Source organism: Gorilla gorilla, chromosome 5 (genome assembly GCF_029281585.2).
Source record: "Gorilla gorilla gorilla isolate KB3781 chromosome 5, NHGRI_mGorGor1-v2.1_pri, whole genome shotgun sequence".
In the NCBI taxonomy this organism is placed as follows: domain Eukaryota; kingdom Metazoa; phylum Chordata; class Mammalia; order Primates; family Hominidae; genus Gorilla; species Gorilla gorilla.
Window position 1 is genome coordinate 94,632,783 of NC_073229.2, and position 25,859 is coordinate 94,658,641.

At 36.2% G+C, this 25,859-nt stretch overlaps 1 protein-coding gene across 14 annotated transcripts in view; it reads left to right on the forward strand.

Annotated features, from left to right (window-relative positions):
• Nucleotides 1–25,859, forward strand: part of FAM135A (family with sequence similarity 135 member A) — a 143,890-nt gene that overhangs the window by 109,354 nt on the left and 8,677 nt on the right. For 10 of the 14 annotated variants that reach the window (XM_031012461.3, XM_031012456.3, XM_055391421.2 and 7 more), the window contains 5 exons: nucleotides 1,509–1,669; nucleotides 6,372–6,463; nucleotides 6,972–7,069; nucleotides 9,452–9,603; nucleotides 11,470–11,580. In XM_031012461.3, the coding sequence (XP_030868321.1) occupies nucleotides 1,509–1,669; nucleotides 6,372–6,463; nucleotides 6,972–7,069; nucleotides 9,452–9,603; nucleotides 11,470–11,580 (614 nt within the window). The remainder of the gene's footprint in view (nucleotides 1–1,508; nucleotides 1,670–6,371; nucleotides 6,464–6,971; nucleotides 7,070–9,451; nucleotides 9,604–11,469; nucleotides 11,581–25,859) is intronic. The other 4 variants (XM_031012459.3, XM_055391422.2, XM_055391426.2 and 1 more) reach the window with 1 other exon arrangement.

Below are 25,859 nucleotides of genomic sequence, written 5' to 3' on the forward strand. Positions count from 1 at the left end.
CACACACACACACACACACACACACATATATATATAAAATCATAGATAGTGCTAAAGGATTGAGTGTCTATTTTGTTGTCTGGTTTCTGTAATACAAAAGTGCTTCTTTGATGACTATCCGAAATGGAGAAATGAACATAATATACCCTTGGCCAGACAGACCTATAGTTCCTGAATGATCGTGCTGTTCTGCTGTTCTATAGGATAGACATTCCTGATACAGATTTTCCAATGGTAGTTTTGTGTTAGAAGTATGGAATAATTGAGCTTAAAACCCTTTTTTCATCAGTCCCTCATTTCTCCTCCATTAACTTCCAGACAAAAGCCAAGTTTTATGAGTTTATCTAGGAAATAAGGATAATATTAGTTAAATGAGTAACAGGGTAGTAGAAACTTCTTAAACTTACCAGATGCTGATTGCCTTAGCTAAGTCAGTGGTTTCCAGAATTGAGATTTCATGTACCAGTAAAATATCCAGAAAAATCTGGGGATGATACAGGTTTACCAGCGTGTACTGGTTCTTAAAATATTCTATTGCCTCAGCCAGACTGAGTCATAATATTTGGGGTAAGAGGTCTTGGCATGTATATATGGAGAGAGATTTTTAAAGTTCCCAGATTATTCTGATTTAACACAGAAATTAAGATACGTAGTGTCTAAACCTAGTGAAACCACTGAGGTAACAACAGCCAATTAAAAAATTGTGATATGCAGGGAAAATAAAGTTTATATCACCGTCTGGTTACTTCAGATTGTCTGAGTCATCAGAAAGCAATGATCTCTAATATAGACTCTATATTTTTGGCCAGCTTATCCTACTCAGTTTAGTGTTCATCAGGTTCCTCTTCCAGCTTCACTTTATCAGTCCAAATGATGTATGTTAAATAGTTAATAATTTTTGATGTTTGCAATCCCCAAATTGGTTAGATTGTCCGTCATTGCAAACGAGTATATACCACTAATTGTATGCAGTCACATTCCCCTCTTCGTTCTGCTCCTTCTTATTGGTATTTTTAGAGAAAAATACAAATAACCTAATCTGCTAAATACAGTAACTCCATTCTCACTGTTACATTTTGTAAATCACTCCTTCCCTTCCATTTATGCAAGATTAAAAAGGAGCAAAGGGGATAAGATTTCATTACAGGATAAACATCAGATTATCACCTCTCCAGTCCCTCTCCCAGCTTTTCTGTGCATACAGTATTAAATTTTGCAGAAAGTATAACTTCACTCTGAATGTTTTCTTAGAGTTGATTTCAAGTTTAAAAGAATATTTTCAAGTGATTTCAGGTTTAAAGTGTTCATTGTATTTGATAGAATATGTACTACAAATAATCAAGAAAATTACTCTCTGATTTCTAAATCACTTAGGTGATGCCACATATTTTCATGGTTTTAAAACCAAATATTGTTGGGTTTCCACTTCTACAATTCTCTAAATTCAGGAGGGTTCTAACAACTGAATATGATCCTTAGTAAAGAGTATCTTTTGTATTTTACTTCAGCTTCCTTCAGGCAAAAGAAGAACTGAAGCTACTAAAACTTCCTGGGTTCATGTACAGTGAAGTTCCTCTGCTGGCATCCTCAGTACCTTATTTTAGCGTAGAAGAAGAGGATGGTTCTGAAGATGGAGTACATCTGATTGTCTGTGTGCATGGTTTAGATGGTATGTGACATCTATGGATGTAACCCAGAGCAACTCAATATATTTTTTTCCTAATAGATCTCATTTAGTTTCATTTAGTCTTTGAACTAAAAAAAGATTTTTTAATTGCTTAAATTAATTGAATCTTAAATGCATTCTGAAACAGAAATACGCTTAATTTTACTTATCCTAAGTGTAAATTAGATTCCTTCGTAAGTAAATTTTCCATGGAACTGACACTTATGTGCCAATGTTTTGTTTAATTTGGGATTTTTTTTTTCATTATACTTTAAGTTCTGGGATACATACACAGAACATACAGGTTTGTTACATAGGTATACACGTGCCATGGTGGTTTGCTGTCATCTACATTAGGTATTTCTCCTAATGCTATCCCTCCCCTAGTACCCCACCCCCCGACAGGCCCCATTGTGTGATGTCCCCCTCCCTGTGTCTATTTGTTCTCATTGTTCAACTCCTACTTAGAAGTGAGAACATGTAGTGTTTGGTTTTCTGTTCCTGTGTTAGTTTGCTGAGAATGATGATTTCCAGCTTCATCCATGTCCCTGCAAAGGACATGAACTCAGTGGATTTTTTTTTTATCTTCTCTCTTATTGTTGGTTTTGCCAGCTGTCACCTCATGGCAGTTATTTTGTCTCCCTTTGATAGTCTTTCTGGTTCCCTTTTACCTGGCTGCTTTAAACTTTGTGTGCTAGAAAAATCAGTATTTCTAGAAGTTAAAATTTCATTAATTAAGTTATAAAAATTAAATTGTAAATACAGGTACCTGGCTTTAGTGCTGGGGTTTTATGGCAGCTGTTCTGGTTACTCAACAGTTTTTTTCTAGATGTAGGAACTGTTAGAAGATGCCAAATATCTCTAGAACAATGCAATATTACTGTATAATGAGATTCTATAGCAACAAACTAGATTTTTATGGATTATGAAAATATTAAACAAATGTCCCTGGTACTAAATTGTCATAAAATTGGAGATTTCTCTTTAAAAAAAAAAAATAACCAGACTCTCAAGAAATAAAATATTCTCAATGCTAACTTTTCTTCCCTCCCCCCAAACAATAAAGTTTTCAAAGAATTATCCCCCAAGAAAGACTTCTGGACCCAGAATCTGCCAGAATCTCTGGCAAATTCTTTTTTAAAAATTTTAAGAAGCAAATTATCCCTATGTTACATAAATTGTTCTAGAACAATGGAGAAAAGGATAGAAAGCAGCCCATTTTATTCCTTAAAGTTAACCTAACCTTGTTACCAAATCCAATAAAGATATCACACCAACACCTGCCGCCAAAAAACAGTAGACCAATCTGACATAAATATACTTAATGGGCCAGGCGCTGTGGCTCACACCTGTAATCCCAGCACTTTGGGAGGCTGAGATGGGCGGATCACAAGGTCAGGAGATCAAGACCATCCTGGCTAACACAGTGAAACCCCGTCTCTACTAAAAATACAAAAAAAATTAGCTGGGTGTGGTGGCGGGCGCCTGTAGTCCCAGCTACTCCGGAGGCTGAGGCAGAAGAATGGCATGAACCTGGGAGGTGGAGCTTGCAGTGAGCCGAGATCGCGCCACTGCACTTCAGCCTGGGCTACAGACTAAGACTACGTCTCAAAAAAAAAAAAAAAAAAAAAAAAAAGAACTCAAATATATTTAACCAAACTCTAGCACTTGGAATTAATATATTAGAGTAAGTTACTATAACAAATAAGGTTTATTTCCCAGAATGGAAGGATAAGTAAGTATAAGGAATTTCAGTAATAAAATACCCTACATCAGCAAATCAAGTAAGAAACTTTATAAAATTTAATATCCATTCCTAATTATTACAGTAAGCACAAAACTTTGATCTCAATAGGATTAGTCTATTTCCTTAATGTGATTAAGCATATATATTTCAAGCCTATAGAAAACTTATAGTTTGTGGTGAATGTTAGAGGTACACCTTTTAAAATGAAGAATAAAACAATTATCTCTGTCAATGCATTAAATCATAAAATTCTAAAAGATAAATATCAGGTAAAATAAAAATTCAGCAGTTTATAACGACATGCTTATATTGTTAGTAAACCAAAGGAATCCACTAAACTATTTTTGAAGATAATTATTTTTATATTTATATATGAGAGGAATTCAGAAAAAATGTGGAAAAATAAATTTGCCAGGCATGGTGCTGGCCAGCCTGTAATCCCAGCTGCTTGGGAGGCTGAAACAGGAGAATCACTTGAACCCAGGAGGCAGAGGTTGTAATGAGCCAAGACTGAGCCGCTGCACTCTAGCCTGGGCAACAGAGTGAGACTCCATCTCAAACAAACAAACAAACAAAAATTGTGGAAAAATGGAGTTAAAAGATAAAAATAGAAATATAAACTTCATTTCTCAGTGCAAACTCTGTCTAGTTCAAGACACTTTTGTAAGCAATTATACCAGCCATTCTAGTAAATTTTCAAGAACTGAGGGTCCTGGGAATTTAGTCATGTCAGTGCCTTCTTTTTTACGCATTAAGCCGAAGAAAAATGGATCCCCTTTACAGAGCTTTTAAGATAAGAAAACAAAGTAGTCAGAGGAACCAAATCAGGACTGTAAGATGAATGCCTAATGATTTCCCATCAAAATTGCCCTCTTCATGAGAATAATGAGTAGGAATATTGTCATGATGGAGAAGGACTCTCTGGTGAAGCTTTTCCAGGCATTTTTCTCCTAAAGCTTTGGCTGATTTTCTCAAAACACTCTAATGATAAGCAGATATTATCATTCTTTGGTCCTCCAGAAAGTCAAGAAGCAAAATGCCTTGAGCATTCCAAAACACTGTTGCCTTGACCTTTGCTCTTAACTGGTCCACTTTTGCTTTGACTGGACCACTTCTACCTCTTGATAGCCATTGGTTTGATTGTGTTTTGTCTTCAAGATGATACTGGTAAAGCCATGTTTCATTTCCGGTTACAATTCTTTGAAGAAATGCTTTAGGATCTTGATACCATTTGTTTAATATTTCCATTGAAAGCTCTGCTCTTGTCTGCAGCTAATTTGAGCACAATGGTTTTGACACCCATTGAGTGGAAAGTTTGTTCAACTTTAATTTTTCAGTCAGAATTCTGTAGGCTGAACCAATTGAGATGTCTAAGATGTCAACTATTGTTTGTGCTGTTAATTGTCAGTCCTTTTTAATTAGGGCATGAACAAAATGAAGTTTTTCCTCACAAATTGATGTGGGTGGTTTACTGCTGTATGCTTCCTCTTCAACATTGTTTTTTCCCTTCTTTAAACAAGTTAGCCGTTTGTAAACTGCTGATTTCTTTGGGAGCATTTCCCAATAAACTTTTTTGTAAAGCCTCCGTTATTTCACCATTCTTCCACTGAAGCTTCACCGTAAGTGTGATGTTTGTTCTTGCTTCCATTTTAGCAGAATTCATGTTGTTTGATAAGGTTTCTTTTTAAACTGATTTTTTTTTTTTTTTTTTTGAGACAGAATCTCACTCCGTCAGCAGTGGCACGATCTCGGCTCACTGCAAGCTCCACCTACTGGATTCAGACCATTCTCCTGCCTCAGCCTCCCGAGTACCTGGGATTACAGGCGTCTGCCACCACGCCCGGCTAATTTTTCGTATTTTTAGTAGGGTTTCACTGTGTTAGCCAGGCTGGTCTTGATCTCCTGACCTTGTGATCCGCCCGCCACAGCCTCCTAAAGTGCTGGGATTACAGGCGTGAGCCACGGTGCCCGGCCTCAAACTGATTTCTTATCCTTCTTAGTGCCTCAAACTAGATTCTATTCAAACATTTTATAACAAATTAGTATGTGTTTATTTTGGTGTAAAAAATTTTTGAAACCCATACGTAGTTTTTTTTATGATGCATTTTCCATGGACTTTTTGAAGAACACTTGTGTCTTATATCTGTATTGTAAGTATATGTGTAGATGCCTTTTGAGTTAATAATTATTAAAATAAACTTTCTTAGATATTTAAATGGATTTTTATTTTTCTCAGTCTGTGCCAGTATCACCAAAGGAAGGTCAACAGATTAAATCTAAAATGCATTCACAGTTTGCTGTATGATTACCTAGAATGGTGATGGTAAGGCACCATTTATAGCTACTGTAGCCGGGAGTCACCAAAGTGATGTGCTAACAGTTTGATAAATAAATACACTGTTAGGTAGAAAAGTGAAAGCCACCAAAACCACCTAAGAAACAAACTGTTGGCCAGGCACGGTGGCTCACGCCTATAATCCCAGCACTTTGGGAGGCCAAGGCCAGCGGATCACAAGGTCAGGAGATCAAGACCATCCTAGCTAACACGGTGAAACCCCATCTCTACTGAAAATACAAAATATTAGCTGGGCGTGGTGGGATGTACCTGTAGTCCCAGCTACTCAGGAGCTTGAGGCAGGAGAATCGCTCGAACCCAGGAGGCTGAGGTTGCAGTGAGTCGAGATCATGCCACTGCACTCCAGCTTGGGCGACAGAGCAAGACTCCATCTCAAAAAAAAAAAGAAAGAAAAAAGAAAAAAAAAACTGTTGAATTGACATTGCCTGGGTAATAGAAATCAGCTTTGACATAAAAATTGAGAACTCTATTTCATTGTATATTGTCTGTTCACAAATGGCATAGGCCATAAGCTTGTCTCTAAAAACTGTAAAAATATGTGATGGTGTACTTTCTACCTTTTACTTTATCTCATCCTTTAAACATCATTTTTCATTTTTTAGGAAACAGTGCAGATCTCCGATTAGTAAAAACTTACATTGAACTTGGACTGCCTGGGGGAAGAATTGATTTTCTTATGTCTGAGAGAAATCAGGTACAATATGACAGTGTTTTCAGTGAAAACAAACATTTTTGTACCAGTTTCTACCTAAATTTTGCCTTACTACAAAATGCCTGTAATAGTAGAAATAATTTTTCTGATTTCTATGAAATTTAATATAAATGTATATCCAAAGGAAATATATATGATTTACATTTTGACTTATGATCTCTTCACATATGAAATATTTCTAGAATTTCACATTTCTGTAGAAATATTTCATTAATTAAACCATTGTAAACATCTTATGTTTCATACTGGTAGTGAGCTAAACAAACAAACAATGCAAGTATTTTAAGAACACTGAACCTTTTTTTCACCTAGAAATGTACTCTCTTTGCTTGTTTTAATATAAAAAAATTACACTCACTAACTTCTCTAAAAAACATTGGACTTAACCATACTTTCAGTACCTAAATTAAAAATAATGTTTATATTGTTAGTTTTTCATGTGATTATACATATTCCAGAATGTAATGTATGTGCTTTGCTTTCTTTTTAGAATGATACTTTTGCTGATTTTGATAGCATGACTGATCGTCTTTTGGATGAGATAATACAGTATATTCAGATATATAGTCTAACAGTCTCAAAAATAAGGTATCTTCTTTAATATTATGCAATTTATTTTTATATTTCTATGAAGTATATAAAAGTTAAACAGAATTTGTGGTAGGGTTGTCCTATTCTGAAATACAGGAGACTACAACTCAAATTAATTTATAGTGAAAAAAAGTAAAGATTTTAGGGAAAGATTTATATGAAATGTCCAAAAAAGCATATCTGTAGAGAAGAAAATAGGTTAGTGTTTGCTTAGAGCTGGGGAACATGGGGGATGGTGGGGATAACTAAAGGATATAGGATTTCTTTTTGAGGTGGAAAAAAGGTCCTAAAATTGATTATAGTGAGAGTTAAAACTCTGTGAATATATTTTAAAACATTGAATTGTACACTTCAAGTGGAAGAAGTATAGGCTCTGTGAGTTACATATATGTATATGATATATGTATATGAAGCAACAAAAATACTTTCAAAGTTTGTATACTTTTTTTTTTTTTTTTTGAGGCAGGGTGTTGCTCAGTCACCCAGGCTAGAGAGCAGTGGCGCCATCTCGGCTCACTGCAGTCTCAAACCCCTGGGCTCAGGCGATCCTCCCACCTCAGCCCCCCAAGTAGCTGGGACTACAGGCATGCACCACCATGTCCAGCTAATTTTTGTAGAGATGGGGGTTTCACTGTGTTACCCAGGCTGGTCTCGAACTCCTGAGCTCAAGTGATCCTCTCACCTTGGCCTCCCAAAGTGCTGGGATTACAGATGTGTGCCACCTTGCCCAGCCAGATTTTATGACTGCTGTATACTTTTGTGAGTCAGTTTTCCACAAGCAAGACATGATGATTACACCAGTATGAGTTTCATTATTTAATTAGATCTTGTTAATAGATGTAGGAGAGAAGAGTCTTTGTTTCCAAAAGGGTAGAATAAACTGACTATATTCATATCCCAACTAGGTTAGAGGAAGAAGCTGGTTCTGCATACTGTAAGCTTTTGGACTGTTTGTTTCCAACTCGAAGTATAGGGAATAAGAAGAGAGATAAGCAGTTTCTACCTAAAGTCATTTTTTAAAAAACAGAATTCCGTTAAAATATGGGAGAAGGTTCAGGTTTGTTGTTTGGAGGAAGAGATTATTTTCTTGTTGTAATTATTCATTTGTGGATCTTAAAATCTTGTTTAGCTTTTATTCATTTATTTTATGATGAGAAAAATAATATTTCAACTTATTTATTCCTCCTCAAAAGTATTGTCTTTCAGGTTAGATTGTCAGTTATAATCAATCATTTTCCAAAAGTGTAATCTGGTTGATTGTAGACTGTCAGCTACCATCAGAATTCCCACCCCCACTACTTTAGGAAGTTCAGTTCGGGAGGGAAGTTTGTCCTGAGCGTCTCGCAAGATATACCTGTAAGCCAGTGTTTAGGCAGCTCTCAAGCTCTCTTCTTTCACTGCTAATTGTACCCAGGGAATCTTATACCATCTGTTGTAAAATAACAGTAAGTAAACAGGCTCTTTTGATTTAAACCAGGGGTCCCCAAACCCTGGGCCACAGACTGGTACCTGTCCGTGGCCTCTTAGGAACCAGACCTCACAGCAGGAGCACTGGGGCGGGTGAGCAAGCATTACCACCTGAGCTCAGCCTCCTGTCAGATCATCGGTGAGCATTAGATTTGTGAACCCTATTTTAAACTGCCCATGCGAGGGATCTAGGCTGTGTGTTCCTTACGAGAATCTAGTGCCTGAGTTGGAATAGTTTCATCCCAAAAGCATCCCCACAACTCCTGTTTGTGGAAAGATTGTCTTTCGTGAAACCAGTCCCTGGTGCCAAAAAGGTTGGGGACCACTGATTTAAACCATTTCATAACAAAAGTGAAGTGCTAGCTACATAAATATTATTATTTTTGCATAATCGAAGATTTATAGTAGGAAACTGCATATATTTTACCTATGCCTTGAAAATATTGTTAGTCAAAAACTGTCCATCTTTGAAGTATAGACCAGAGAATAAGAGAAACAGATATATAGTTTCTCCAAGTTGTCGTTTATAAATACAATTTCATCATTTTGTTTGAAATGATTAAGAAGTAAATAATTTGTGTATGTACCTAAGAAGGCAAATATGTAATCATCATTATATTATTATCTTTAATACGTATTTATATCTAAGCAGTTACAAACTATGAGTAAAAGTTTTCAGATTAATATGTTGTTTCTATAAACATTTAAATTATGTAATAATGAGGATCTTCTATACATTCTCACATTTTTTCCTTCAAAATGTGGTATATCATTTCAAAGTATCACTATACTTTTACAACATTAGAAATTTTCAAATTGTTAGTATTCACATCCATTTTATAGTGGATCAGCTTTGATTTTTGTTTCTAAAACTAATGCTGTGAGAAAAATAATTTTTTTTTCCTCTTAAAGCTTTATTGGACATTCGTTGGGCAATTTAATAATTCGTTCAGTGCTTACAAGGCCAAGGTTTAAATATTACCTCAACAAACTTCATACCTTTCTGTCTCTTTCTGGACCTCACCTTGGTACACTCTACAACAGCAGTGCTCTTGTTAATACAGGTAAAAAGTTTTATTGTTCTATATTAAAAATATGGAATAGGGAGAAAAATATGAACTTAGTATTTTCTGGTGTTTATTTTAGAACCAGTTTGTCACATACTGGAAATTTCGTGAAACAAAAAATGTAGCTAATTTTCTGTTTTTGTTATGCACGTGAAATAAGTTGATAAAAGTCATTTTAGAAAATGGCTTTTCTTATATTGAGATGGTATTTGTCAAAATTCACAAGAGCATTTTTTTCTTTTTTTCATTAAATTCTAAATATTTTTAGTAAAGTTTTATCTTATAAACAGTTTTGTCATCCCATTACTTGAATAGATAACAAACACCTACATTTAATACATTATCAAATTATAACATTTTATATAGAATATTAGCTAATTTTGGTTCAAAAAGAGTAAAGAGATATGAGAGTATAATTTTTAAGAAGGTGATTCAGAATTTCTGAAGAAGTTAATATGAAAGTTAAGACCCTAAATTTGATTAGTATTTATATTCTCGTCAACAAATATTTGGTACTTTGATTTTTTTTTTTTTTTTTTAGGACAGAGTCTCACTCTGTCGCCAGGCTGGAGTGCAGTGGCGCGATCTCGGCTCACTGCAACTTCTGACTCCCTGGTTCAAGCGATTCTCCTGCCTCAGCCTCTGGAGTAGCTGGGATTACAGGCATTCGCCACCATACCCAGCTAATTTTTGTATTTTTAGTAAAGACAGGGTTTCACCATGTTGGCCAGGATGGTCTCGATCTCCTGACCTCGTGATCCGCCAGCCTCGGCCTCCCAAAGTGCTAGGATTACAGGCGTGAGCCACTGCGCCTGGCCTTGATTTGCCTTTTGTTTGGCTTGGTTTTTCCCTTAGATGTTTGCAAAAATGATCTGTAAATTAGTCAATTGATTCCCATTGTGAGAATAAATTATATTTAACTCTGTCTCTTTTCATTGATCCCTGAAAATCTTATTTCTATTTCCTTTACCACTTCCTTTTAATGACAAACCATACCATTTTTCCTGTATCCCATTTCAAGTTGGTGATTTAAAAATACAGCCAGTTCTAGACTTTTACAGTTTGAAAAAGAGGAAATGAGAAAAATGAAGTCCTTAAATAATGTATGATAGAACCCAACATGAGTCTAATGTAGTACTTTGAATTTCATTCTTCACTAAACTTTTTCCCAGATGTTTCCAGCTATCAGATTTAACCAATTAAAGGATTGTTTTCCTTTAATTTTCTCCTGTTTCCCTAATATTAGAAGCAATGAAAATGGAAAGGAATATTTCATAGTCTTGAAAACCAGCTTGAGTGATTGAAATTTTGCTTAATTTCCTGAAGAGCAAGATGCATTGAAATATGGGTTACTGATAATATAAAAAAATTAATATAAAACAAATGATACTCAGCTGTTATTAGAAAACATTAAACAATTTTTCATTCTAAGATGTGGTCCATTTGCAATTAGTCTATTATGTCATAGCTAAACTGTAATTATAGACTGATCATTCTGCATAGGCATTTGACCTACTACTGTATTTGAAGTTTTTCTTCATCTTATCATTTGAACAAATATATTGAAAGGTATAATTTTTCCAGTTTGTTCTTCATATGCTATTATCTGTTTCATTACTGAATGAAATAGAAATAGCAAGCCGTCCATCAACCACCATTAATTCATAATTAACCTAAGCATGCATGTTTATAAATGTTATCAGAACATGGAAATATTTTCCAAATATATTTTTGATTAGCCAACAAAAATGCTAATTTAGGCAATGTCATCTTTTGAAGTGAAATATATATTAAAATTAATAATCTTGGCATATGTTTGTATATATTTCATTTCATACTTCTATATCATATATGACTCTCTAGGTCTCTGGTTTATGCAGAAATGGAAAAAATCAGGTTCGCTTTTGCAGCTGACATGTCGAGATCACTCAGACCCTCGCCAAACTTTTTTATATAAGCTTAGTAACAAAGCAGGTAAGTATATAACAGTTTGGAAAATATACATGTGAAAACTTTTTAAAAAATAAACATTTAGCAAATAAATTATCAACATGTCTTTCTAGTGGTTAAAAAAAAGTGTCATTCTACTGTAATTTCCTAATAATGAAATAGCAAACTCACAACTGAAACTAAGCAGTTGAAAGAGATTTCTTTAGTCTTTTTCACATGACTGTATTTCTCTTTTGTGAGCTACACAGCTACTTTGAAATTGACCTAAGAATTTCAACATTTGTAATTCAGTGCCAGTTTTGTTAGTCTATGTTTTTAGACCATGTTTGTGCATGTCCTATCCCCGCTGTTCTAGCTGTCTCCCACCCAAGTCCTCACCCCTTTTTATAAACTGCCACGTTTTTCTACCTTCATATTGTATTATATTATATTATATTATATTATATTATATTATATTATATGGCTAGCAAGCATTTCTGAAAGTGTCAGAAACTAAACTATTAATGATTATCCTTTCTACAATTCTCACTACTGGATAAATCTTATTACTTATTTTTTATGAACTAATTATTAAACATATTCCCCATCTTGCATATATATTCCAGGCCTTTACAACCTAAAGTTCCCAACTGCTCTTTTGCCATTTTTACTGTCTATAAATAACCCTACTTCTGACCTTATGATCTCCCTCAATTCACCCTCATACATCTTCCCAGCATATTTTTTCCAGTGTCCTTTGAAATCCTTATTTGAGGGGAACAGACTGCCTTTATTTTCTTCAAAGAATGTTATTGCCGCTTACTTCTGAAAGTGGAGACGTAACTGAAACAGGTTTTTTTTTTCCCCCCTCCTCGCCCCCATGTCTTCACTCCCCCGGCTATAGAGTGGAGTTTGGCAAACTTTTTTTTAAAAAGGGCCAGATAGTAAGTATTTTGGTTGTGTAAGCCATACAATCTCTTTGCAACTACTTAACAATACCATTGTAGTATGAAAACAACCACAGAAAATACAGAAACAAATGAGCATGACTGTGTTTCAGACAAACTTTATTAATTCAAAAACAGCAGTAGCCAAATCTCACAGGCCATGTCTTGCTAATACCTGCTATAGAAGCTCAGTTCGTCGTTTACTAAGTACCACCAAAAGTAAGGAAAATAGCCCTCTTGCTTTCCATTTCTAATTGCAATCATTACTCCTCCACTGTTATATAAAACCACTTTATTTGAGGCTTGTATCATCCAAGCTGTGCTACCATCTATTCTTCTTTAATATAATGACCTCCTGGTTATCCCAGGAGAATAAAAGACATTGACACGGCCGGGCGTGGTGGCTCACGCCTGTAATCCCAGCACTTTGGGAGTCCGAGGCGGGCGGATCACGAGGTCAGGAGATCGAGACCATCCTGGCTAACACGGTGAAACCCCGTCTCTACTAAAAATACAAAAAAATTAGCCGGGCGTGGTGGTGGGCACCTGTAGTCCCAGCTACTCGGGAGGCTGAGGCAGGAGAATGGCGTGAACCGGGGAGGCGGAGCTTGCAGTGAGCCGCGATCATGCTACTGCACTCCAGGCTGGGAGACAGAGTGAGACTCCGTCTCAAAAAAAAAAAAAAGACATTGACAAATGTTTGTAACATGATTATGTTTGGGAAAAGATTCTCCTCTTGGATCTTAATGTACTTAGATCTGGAATCATTTTTGGTAATTTGATGAGTCAACCCTTTAGATAATTCATTATGCATCAGCATGCCTTTCTCAACTCCAGTGTCCCTTCATTCCACTCCATGTTGAACTCATAACCATGGCTACACTGTAGTCCTGAAATTTCAGCCAACATTCCATTCTGTTACTGTGATGTCTTATCCTTCTTTTTCTTACTCCCTTCTCATCTGCTTTTTAGACTCATTTATGATTCCTGCTACTTTTTTTTTTTTTTTTTTTTTGAGACGGAGTCTCGCTCTGTCGCCCAGGCTGGAGTGCAGTGGCGCGATCTCGGCTCACTGCAAGCTCCGCCTCCCGAGTTCACGCCATTCTCCTGCCTCAGCCTCCTGAGTAGCTGGGACTACAGGAGCCCGCCACCATGCCCAGCTAATTTTTTGTATTTTTTAGTAGAGATGGGGTTTCACCATGTTAGCCAGGCTGGTCTCGATCTCCTGACCTTGTGATCCGCCCTCCTCGGCCTCCCAAAGTGCTGGGATTACAGGCGTGAGCCGCCGCCCCTGGCCGATTCCTGCTACATTTTCTTAAGTCTCCCTCCCGTTCATGGTTTTACTCCCTTCCTGACTCAAGTCTCAGACTTCATGGATTACTTTTGTCTTTCATGTATTACTCTTTGTTTTTCTATCCTAGTCATCTTGCAAATCTGTATTACTGTTTTTATACCTAGCCTTTGAGCTCTTCCAAAAAAGATCACACAGACATGCAGAATCAGCAGCACTGTAGGTCCACGGGGTCCCTATCTAGTTATCTTTAGTTAGCTTCCTATCTATTCCCTTAGACACTCTCCCAAATTTTCACCTTTCCTCAAACATCAGGTTTTCACTGCTCCCTTCATTTCTCACAGTTAGCTTTGCTTTTGCTTTCTACTGTATCTTTGAAGTTCAAGACATTTCTTTCTACCTACCAACATTAATTAACCTATGTTTTCCTTTTAGTTCAGTGAAAGATTTATAATCTGTTCAAGAATAATTACCCTCTCCGTTTTGGAACTCATACCTTCTCATCAGTATCTTTAAACTCTTACTCTTTCAGTAATTAATCCTTTAATAGATAAAGTTATTCCCATTTCTTCCATCTTAATAATAATAATAAATATTTCTCTGGATCTCTTATTCTGTACTTGTCCCCCTTTCCCCTTTTTCTGAGAGTGTTGGGGGGTAGGGTTGAACCTTTTGAAAGAGAACAGTCACTTTATTACTCCCCCCTTTTTTTCACTTTTTTGGTTTCTGTCTGCACCACTCCACTGAAGCTTGCCAAATCCAGTGATCTCTTTTCTTTTATTTGAACATTAAGACATTTAAGACTACTGAAAACTCCTTCTTGAAATACTTTCCTTTCTCCATTTTTGTGGGATCCACCTCTCCTGGTTTTTTTTCCATCTTGGCTCTTTTTCTGCTTCCTATATGGGTTTCTTTTCTTTCCTTGCCCCTTTATGAAAGCTGTTCTTGTGTTTTAGCCTCTGTCTTCTGCTCTTCTCACTCTGTACATTCTTCTTGGACAGCATCATTCCATATCCATCTTTACCATTGGTAGCTCTCAAATATTAATATATATCTCTACCTTGTCCTCTGTGCTGTGCTCTAGACTTATACACCTAGAGGCCTACTTAGCATCTTCATGGAGATGTCTCATGGGTGCTTCAAATCTAGTGTTTTCAGACAGTGCATCTGTCCCCTGATTACTTCTCTGTATTCCACATCTACTGGAATGGCATCATCTGCCTAGTGAGAAACTTAGAAACTGTTCTTGACTCTGCCTTCTTATTTATACCCCATATCTACAGAATTGCCAAGTTTTAAAACATTTAACCTTCTTAGTGGCTGATGGATGCTTCTCTTCTTCTTTGCCACTGCCTTAGTTTAGCCTTCATCACTTTTACTTAAATTATTGTTCAAACTGGTTACCCTGCCACATGTATACCCCCTTCTCCCCATTCTCACTTCCTCGTTAGATGAAATGATCATCCAATGAAGCCATAGATTATATTGGCCATCTAATATCAAACCATATTGGTCTCATTTGAAAATCTTTCATGATGCTTTGTGGTATTCACAGTGAAGTTTAGATTCCATGGATAAGAGCATCAAGTCCTCTATAATCTGGTCTCTGATTCTCTGTTTTCTTTTTATCCTACACACACACACACACACACACACACACACACACACACACCCTTTGCTGTGGTCATGCTATTCATGGTTTTTGATTGCTTGCATTTTCTCATGCTTTTTGTATCACCTCGTGTTTTTGTATCACGTGTTTTTGTATCACCTCATGTGTTTTGTACCTCCTCATGTGTTTACCCATCTTTTCAGAACTACTTCTGTTTACCTTCTAAAATTAAACTCTAATGCCACCTGCTATCAAAAGCTTTTCTTGGTGCCCTATCTGATTTAATGCTCCTCTACTCTCAGAATACTCCCTGTATACCTTTGGGGTTTTTTGAGACAGGGTCTCACGCTGTCACCCAGACTGGAGTGCAATGGCACAATCATAGCTCACTGCAGCCTTGAACTCGTGGATCAAGCAATTCTCCCATCTCAGCTGTCCCATATATACTTTTATGTCCCCAATCTTATGTCTCCAGGACTGATTTTATTAATGAATTTCAATCCTCATTTGCCTGCTAGACATCTCAATTTACATATCAAACTGAATATGTCTAAAACTGAACATACTGTCTTCTTTGGCCGCTTCTCCTGTTGTCCTTTTTTTAATGGTACTGTTCTCTCAATTACTCCTTTGAAACACCTTAAGGTCATCTTTGATTGACCTCACTTCTTTGCCTCCCATGTCTCAAAATTGTTAATATTATCTCTGAACTTCCATAGCATTATATATCAACCTTTTATCATACTCATTGTAGTTTTTCTCATGTCAGTTATTTTTATGTATTAACTTCCTTTCCTTAAGTAGGATCTGTCATGACTACTCATTCCCGTTTCCCACATACACATTCAGTATGTACCATAGCTCTTCTAGTGTACACCGATTGAATTAACAAATGAATCAATGATATATTTAATATTATTTTCAATATTCAAAAACAGTTTAAATATTATATAGTAAGATGTAAATCTAGCCCATATATTCAGCGACTGGTAGTTCCAAGTCTGAAGTTACTTGAATTTGTGAACTTAAGCCCTGGCCATTTAAATCTACATCTGTTTTTATCCTCATTCCTATCACCCATGTCTTCCATTCTACTCTTGAAATATGTGATATTAATAGATTTAGTTATTGAAAATACCACTGCTTTTGAGTCCTGTTTTAGCTTTTTCAGGATTCTGCCTTAAATGTTGTTCTTAATATGAGAAAGAGATTTGGGAATGATTATTACATGTACTGTCTACTATTAGAATCAGTGAAAGGAAAATTCTCTTAGAGATTGGGTTTTATGATTTTGTTTGTAATGATACAGAGCATCAATGGTAAGTTTCTTACAGTGTACAGAAATATATACTTGATTGATCAGATTACAAAATATTTCTACAAAATGAAACATGGCATATACTTCTCATGTGAGAAAAACAATATTAGCTAGAACCATTGTGTGGAGCTATGGAGTTCATACCCTTTGCTGACAGGTTAGGAAATACGTGAAAGGCAAAGCTGAACATAAGTGTTCCTGAGGTCTATGTCTTTATACAGCATTATACAAAGTAAAATTTAATTAGCAATAGTAATAGCAACATAAGAATATCTAAACTGTAAAGAAAATGTAACTGTAAAGATTAGTTCAATTTTTTTCTTTTAAGTTATTAATTTATTATTTGCCTTATAATGCGTGATCTGGTTGTACTAGTCTAAAACTGTTAAGAACCAAACTCTGATGTCACACATAGGTATTAGTTATAGTTCACACACTGACTAGGCTACACCTAATTTAAATAAACTCCAGTTTCCTTATTGGTAAAATGAGAATAGTAGTATCTCATAAGATTATTAAAAGGATTAAATGAGATAATATGTGTAAAGTGATTCTGTAGAGTTCAAAACTTAGTAAATGGTAAATGGTAAAAAAAAAAAAAAAATGAAGAAGTGACTTAAATAAAATAAGCTAGGTGCTTAAATATCATAAGCTAGGTGCAGTAGCTCACACCTGTAATCTCTCCACTTTGGGAGGCTGAGGCGGGTGAATTGCTTGGGCTTAGGAGTTTAAGACCAGCCTGGACACTGGGCATGGTGGCCCATGCCTGTAATCCCAGCACTTTGGGAGGCTGAGGCAGGCAGATCACCTGAGGTTGGGAGTTCGAGACCATCCTGACCAAACCCATCTCTACTAAAAATACAAAATTAGCCAGGCATGGTGGTGTATGCCTGTAATCCCAGCTACTCGGGAGGCTGAGGCAGGAGAATCGCTTGAACCTGGGAGGCGGAGGTTGCAGTGAACCGAGATCTCACCATTGCACTCCAGCCTGGGCAACAAGATCAAAACTCCATCCCAAAAAAAAGAAGACCAGCCTGGGAAACATGGTGAAACCTCATCTCTACAAAAAATACAAAAATTAGCTAGGCATGGTCATGTGCACCTGTAATCCCAGCCACTCCAGAGGCTGAGGCACAAGAATTGCTTGAACCAGGGATGTGGAGGCTGCAGTGACCTGAGGTTGTGCCACTACACTCCAGCGGGGGATAGAGCCAGACTTTGTCTCAAAAACTTAAAAAAAAATAAAGCCCACTAGTGCTAGGCACAGTGGCTCACGCCTGTAATCCCCATACTTTGGGAGGCTGAGGCAGGTGGATCACCTGAGGAAAGGAGTTCGAGACCAGCCTGGCCAACATGGTGAAACCCCATCTCTACTAAAAATATAAAAATTAGCCAGGCGTGGTGGCAGGTGCCTATAATCCTAGCTACTAGGGAGGCTGAGGCAGGAGAATCATTTGAACCCAGGAGGCATAGGATGCAGTGAGCCGAGATCGCACCATTGCACTCCAGCCTGGGCAACAAGACTGAAACTCTGTCACAGAAAAAAAAAAAAAACCACTAGTATTATAGATTACAGAAATTGACTTTTACACAAACAATATATATCTATCTTAGGAAAATTTTTTTAACAGAACTTTTATCTAAATGCTGATATTACTAGCTATAAAAATTATTCAAATGACTTAAAATTGTTTTTATGTTTTAAGATTTCTCTTTGTACTCACGAGTTTATTAGTATATACCTGAATTGAATTAATATCCATTTTGGGAAAAAACACTAAAGAGTACTATTTTCTGGCTGGGCACGGTGGCTCATGCATGTAATCCCAGCACTTTGAGAGGCCAAGGTGAGTGGATCACCTGAGGTCAGGAGTTTGAGACCAGTCTGGCCAACATGGTGAAACCCTGTCTCTACTAAAAATACAAAAAAATTAGTCCAGCGTGGTGGCGCACACCTGTAATCCCAGCTACTCAGAAGGCTGAGGCAGGAGAATTGCTTGAACCCAGGAGTTGGAGGCCTGCAGTGAGCCGGGATCCTGCCACTATACTCCAGCCTGGGCAACAGAGCAAGACTCCATCTCAAAAAGAAAAAGAGTACCATTTTCTAGTAATTGTGACTAATGCATTGGTTAATACTAAAATACTGGAAAAATAATAATAGCTAATACACATGTAATATTTACCACGTTCTAGGTATGATTTAAACACACATACATATTAGCTTATTTAACCCTGTAGGGTAGGGTAGGACTATTGTCCTCACTTTGCAGATGAGGACACTGAAGCACAGAGAGGTTGAATGACTTGCCTGAGGTCACTTAGCTTTATGAAAAGCCAGTAAGCATTCGTGCATGGTTCACACTGCATCATGTTAAGCCAGTAATATACATTTTCAGGAACTTAAAAAGCTACTTCTAATAGCACTTTTAAATATCAACAAGTATTTCAACTGATTTTAAAATTACGTTGTAGAGATTGAAACAAGTCTCTCGAAACTATTTCATGTGGGGTGTTGGGTTTTGGGGGTTTTTTTCGGGGGGGCATATCTAGTGAATTGTGAGAAATAAGTAGTCCATCTCTAGAAAGTTGCTATGCCTGTATATTTACATATAATTACTTTATTCACAAAATAGAATAGGTTCACAGCAAACAAATACGTTAAATAAAACAGCAAAACATAGAACAAAGAAAAAGAGTACTTAACCAATATGCTATTCTCAAGTGTTTTAAAACAATCAAAAGTGATTTCTTTTTTATATTTTATTATTCTAAAGCTACAGTCTTGGATGCCCTGGTTTGATTATTGCTTCAGTTTCTTCTGAACAGCGAATTTTCCGTTCTTTTGGAAAAGCCTAAGGACTTGTCTAAATCAAAATCCAGCCATTTGCCCTTTTGCCTTTTTTATTTAAGCAAAGCCTCTTCTGTGGGTCTTCCTTTTGAAAGAGTCTTTTTCTATGCAACATATCATTAGTTAATAGCTTTCCTTTTATTGAAAGCTGTTCATTATTTTAAAATGAAGAAAGCTTTTTAAAAGCCTAAAATAATTTGTGTGTTTTGTGAAACAATTGAGAAATACTGTATTTTTTATAAAAATCATAAATGTATTGGGTGAGAAATTACCTTTTTTGTGAACACAATAGATCTGGTAAAGGGTTACAGAAATGTTACTTTTAAAGGGAAATTATCTATTTTGATTAAGGAATTACAATTATAAACATTCATTAAATTTTTATAGCAACTTTTGACAAAACCTATGGTATTCTACAGATTGCTAATAGAATATGTAAATAATTTGCAGGTGGCATACAAGCATCTCAGCATTGAATAGCAGGGAAAAGAACGATGAAGGAGCTAGATCAATGTGGAAAGTAAAATAAATGTATAATATATAGACATTAGATGACAGCAGTGTTGAAGTAGTCAAGATTATATTACTAAAGCAGAGAGAGGAATCATGGCCACTCTGACATTCCGTAATGAGGGCTCAAAATAGCCAAAAAAGAATCTATTCATTGTTGGAATTTCAAAAACAATATATCCTTATTTTAAGATCTTCCTAAAAATACCTGCTTAGAGTCTTTTTACCAGCTGTTGAATTCTGACAAATAAAGTATAGAAATTAAATAAAGCTCCTGCTGTCCTACTGTGTCACAAAGGACTCTTTGTATCCAGGAGGTTACAAAGGGATTTAATCTTAGGTATCACTTTTGATATGTAAATAATATGTATATTTTGTTTCTGAAAGTGTGGGAAAGAACCAGCATCAGCTAACATTATTTTAGGAAGAAAATTCATTCAAATTTATTTAAAATGAGTAAAAATAAGAATAGTTTAATATTGTTAAGAGTATGTTAGTTTTAAAAGTACAGAGTTTTCTTAGCTTCAGCACTATTGATATTCTGGGCTGGAGAATTCTTTGTTTTCAGGGGTTGTCTTGAACATTGTAGCATGTTTAGCAGTATCTCTGGCCTCTGCCCACTAGATGCCAGTAGCACATACACTTTTCCACCTTCAGCAGTGATGACCAAAAATATCTTCAGATGTTGCAGAATATTCCATGGAGCAGAAAATCACCAGTTTAGAACCACTGCTTTAGCCAGTTCCAGAAAGTAAACACAAAATGACTCAAAGTGAATTGCATTAAAACTCTGAAGTTTTAGAACAAATGAGTAGCCAGAAGAATTGGAAAGACTTTAGACTATGAAGATGAAAGTTTCAATTAAGGTGTTCATATATCAATCGTGTTATTATATAGTCCAGAGCAACATGGAAGATTTAATCTTTTTCTTGGTAAAAAGTAACAACATACTTACAGATTTTTCTGGTTAAACCATGTCATCCTATAAATAGGGAAATCTTGTCACTTTCCCAAATTAAAGGTAACCGTTCGACAAATAATTAGCCACTTGAGGGGCTCAGGGAAGTATTCACCCACGGACTAGTTAACTACGTTGTCTTTGAGAAGCTAGAATCAAGGTAGGTGTAGAAAAGATAAACCTAGAATATTAGCTCCCAAAATAGACTTCAGACATTTTTGTTGGCTGTACTTCAACTCAGATGAAGTACTGCTGTAATTCCTACCAGCACTGCTCCTCTGGAGCTTGCTGTGCTTCACTTTGAGTTTCTGCCTTCTGTAGCCAACACTGCTAGACAAGAAATTGAAGCCAAAAGGTTCAAAAAGGGCCATAATATATTTAACTAACTTGGTTCTTGGCTAATATAAAAAGCAAACCTTCTGTGCAAAAGCACAATATCAGTATTAATACACTTTTTTTGAATAACTAGAAAACTGGTAACCAAGTTTAAAATGCATTTTTAAAGTACAGTACTGTCGTAAGAATCACATTTAGAAGTGTAACAACATAGTGTATTTAATCAGTATCAGAATTTTTAAATTTATTTTATTATCATGGAATCTGAGAGTGAAAGGGTATCTTTGAAATCCTCTGACTAATCTTTACTGATTTTGCCTGCTTCCACTGAGCTGCGTGAACATGAGGAGCCATAGACACTTCCTGCAGGGATCTCAGTCTAAAGCAGTAATTCCAAACCTTAGTGTTGTTTCTCTAGAGAAGTACATCAGAATCTCTGTAAAGATCTATTTTGAAAAATGTCTTTAATATAATTTTATGAGGAAATACATAATGCCTTTTATTCTTACAAATATAGAAATCTTTTAAAAATCTTAATCAGTGGGAAATTGGTGAGGAAGTTTTAATGATCATGTAATCTGGCAAATACATAATTAATTCACAGACCACACATCTGGAGGTGACAGGTAATATTGTTTATGCCTGAGTGGTATAATGTGTACTGCTGTTCCTAATACATAATAACCCAACAGAAAAAAATGGGCAAAAGAGAAAAGAGGCAGTTAGCTACCAAAAAATAAAATTAAAAATTAAAAAATATATATATATGGAAGGCCAATAAACAATGAGTTAATCATTTTTGCCATTAGGTTGGTAAAATTTAAAAGATGCTATACAGTATTGATGAGTGTGTGAAACAGAAACCTTCATATATTAATGGTGGAAGGAGAAATTTTATTATCTTTTTGGAGAGTACATTTATCAGAATTTTAAGAATGTACTCAACAATTCCACTTTTGGAATTTTTCCTACAGAAATTTCACACAATTAGGTAAAGGCTATTCATTGCAGTGTTATACTTTTTTTATGTCCCCTCCCTTCTGAAGTGGAATCGACATAAATGTCCTTTGCTAGGGAAATAGGAGACATACTAAAAGTTAATCCTGGTAATTCCATGTAGTAGTTAAAAGAATGAGATAAATTTATTTGTACAAACATGAAAAGCTGTCCCCAAAATATTAAGTGAAAAAAGACATGAAATAGTATAAATACTATAATCTCAGTTATATTTTTAAAATGAAAAATAAATTGTGTGTATACCAAGAAAGGAATTTGGAACAAAATACAGACATGCCTTGGAGATACTGTGGATGTGGTTCCAGATCACCATAAAAAAAGGTGAGTCACATGAATTTTTTTGGTTTCCCAGGGCATATAAAAGTTATATTTACACTATACTATAGTCAAGAGTGTGCAATAGCATTATGTCTAAAAAAAAGTATGCATACTTTAATTTTAAAATACTATGTCTAAAAAAAAGTATGCATACTTTAATTTTAAAATACTTTATTGTTAAAAATGCTAATGATTATCTGAGCCTTCAGCTAATCATAATGTTTTTGCCAATCAGGGTGGTGGTTGCTGAAGATAGAGGTGGCTATGGCAATTTCTTAAATTACAACAATGAGGTTTGCTGCATTATTGACTCTTCCTTTCACAAAAGATATCTCTGTAGCATATGATGCTGTTTGATAGTATTTTACCTGTAGTAGAACTTCTTTCAAAATTAGAATCAATTCTCTCAAACCCTGCCACTGCTTTTTCAACTAAGTTTATGTAATATTCCAAGTCTTTTGTTGTCATTTCAACAATGTTCACAGCATCTTTACCAGGCATAGATTCCATCTCAAGAAACCACTTTCTCTGTTCATCTATAAGAAGCAACTCTTCATCTATTCAAGTTTGATCATGAGATTGCAGCCATTCAGTCACATCTTCAGGCTCCACTTCTAATTGTAGTTCTCTTGCTATTTCCACCACATCTGCAGTTACTTTCTTCACTGAAGTCTTGACCCCCTCAAAGTTATCCATGAAGGTTGGAATCAGCCTCTTCCAAACTTCTGTTCTTGTAGATATTTGACCTCCTCCCATGAATCATGAATGTTCTTAATGGCATCTGTAATGGTGAATTTTTTCCAAAAGGTTTTCATTTTACTTTGCTCAGATCCATCAGAGGAATCACTACCTATAGCAGCTATCACCTTACAAAATGTATTTCTTAAGTAATAAGACTTGAAAGTCAAAATAACTAATGGATCACTTGGGCTGCAGAATAGATTTTGTGTTAGCCCGCATGGAAACATCATTAATCTCCTTGTATATCTCCATGAGAGGTCTTGGTTGAGTAGGGGGATTGTTAATGAGCAGATTGAAAGGAATCTTTTTTTCTGAGTTGTAGGTCTCAACTGTGGGCTTAAAATATTCAGTAACCCATGCTGTATGCAGATGTGCTGTAATCCAGGCTTTGTTGTTCCATTAATAGAGCACAGAGTAGATTTCATATAATTCTTAAGGGCTCCAGGATTTTAGGAATGATAAGTATTGATTTCAAGGCCCCAACTGCATCAATCCATAACAAGAGAGTCAGCTTGCCCTTTGAAGCTTTGAAGCCAGGCATTGATTCCTCTCTACCTATGAAGTCATGGATGGCATCTTCTTTCAATAGAAGGCAATTTTTTCAACATTGAAAATCTGCTTTTTAGTGTAGTCTTGTCATCATATACCTTAGCTAGATCTTCCAGATAACTTGCCATAGCTTCTCCATCAGCACTTGCTGCCTCACCTTCCACTTTTATGTTATGGAGACAACATCTTTCCTTAAACTTCTGCTGGCTTCCAGCTGTTCTGTGCAGCTTCTTCACTTCTCTCAGCCTTGAGATAATTGAAAAGAGTTAGGGTCCTGCTCTGGATTAAGCTTTGGCTAAGGGAATGTTGCAGCAGGTTTGATCTTTCATCCACGCCATCCAAACCTTCTCCGCATCAGCAATGAAACTGTTTTGGTGTCTCATCATTTGTGTTTTCACTAGAGTAGCCCTTTTAATTTCCTTCAAGAACTTTTCCTTTGCATTCACATCTTGACTAACTCTTTGGCACAAGAAGCCTGCTTTTCAGCATGTCTTGGCTTTTGATATGCCTTCTTCACTAAGCTTAATCATTTCTAGCTTTTGATTTAAAGTAAGAAACAGAGCCAGGCATGGTGGCTCACGCCTGTAATTCCAGAACTTTGCAAGGCTGAGGCTGGGAATCACTGAATCCTAGGAGTTTGAAATCAGCCTGGGCAACACAATGAGAACCTATTTCTACAAAAAATAACAAAAAAATACCCAATGTGTTGTTGCATACCTGTTGTTTCAGCTACTTGGGAGGTTGAAGTGGGAGGATCCCTTGAGCCCAGGAGGTAGAGGCCGCAATGAGTCATGATTGCACCACTGCACTGTAGCCTGGGTCAGAGTGAGACCCTGTCTCAAAAAATGAAAATAATTAATGTGAGAGACATGTGACTTTTCCTTTCACTTGAGCATTTAGAGGCCATTGTGGGGTTATTGATCGGTCCACTTCCCATATAATTGTGTCTCAGGGATTAGAGAGGCCCAAGGAGAGAGGGAGAGAGACTGGAAATGGCCAGTTGGTGGAGCAGTCAGAGCATAGTCCATAAGTTCACTGTCTTACATAGGCATGGTTCATGGCATTGCAAAACTATTCCAATAGTAACATCAAAGATCACTGATCACAGATCACCATAACAGATATAAAAATAATGAAAAAGTTTGAATATTGTAAGAATTACCAAAATGTGACACAGAGACACAAAGTGAATATGTACTATTGGAAAAATGGTGCCAATGGACTTGCTCAATGCAGGGTTACCACCTTCAATTTGTAAAAAACATAATATCTGCAGAGCACAGTAAAGCAAAGTATAGTTAAACAAGGTATACCTGTATAAAACTGATTGCTTTAAAAATATTGAATTTGAAAAAGTTAAACCTTTTAAGTGTATAATCTTCTGGAGTTGTAAACAATACTAACAAACATCTGGCAAAATGTTATATTACTATGAATTTTCAGAAAGAACAGACATCAGTGACATTAATTTATACATAATGTATCTTATATAAGTAATCCAAATACAATTGAGTCTGGTTTCTGCTTTTGATAAACCCTTTGTATAAACCTCAGTTAAGAAAAATGCAAAAAAAATGAGGCATGCCTGTACACAACTGTTAGCTGTGTCCTTAGTGAATGGCAGCAGAGGCGGCGGGGCGAGGGGGAAGGCAAGAGGAGGTAGTAAAGGGGGAATAGTTGAAGATTCTTTTTTTTTTTCTTTTTGAGACGGAGGCTTGCTCTGTTGCTCGGGCTGGAGTACAGTGGCGTGATCTTGGCTCACTGCAACCTCCGCCTTCTGGGTTCAAGCGATTTTCCTGCCTCAGCCTACCAAGTAACTGGGATTACAGGTGCCCGCCACCATGCCCAGCTAATTTTTTGTATCTTTGGTAGAGACGGG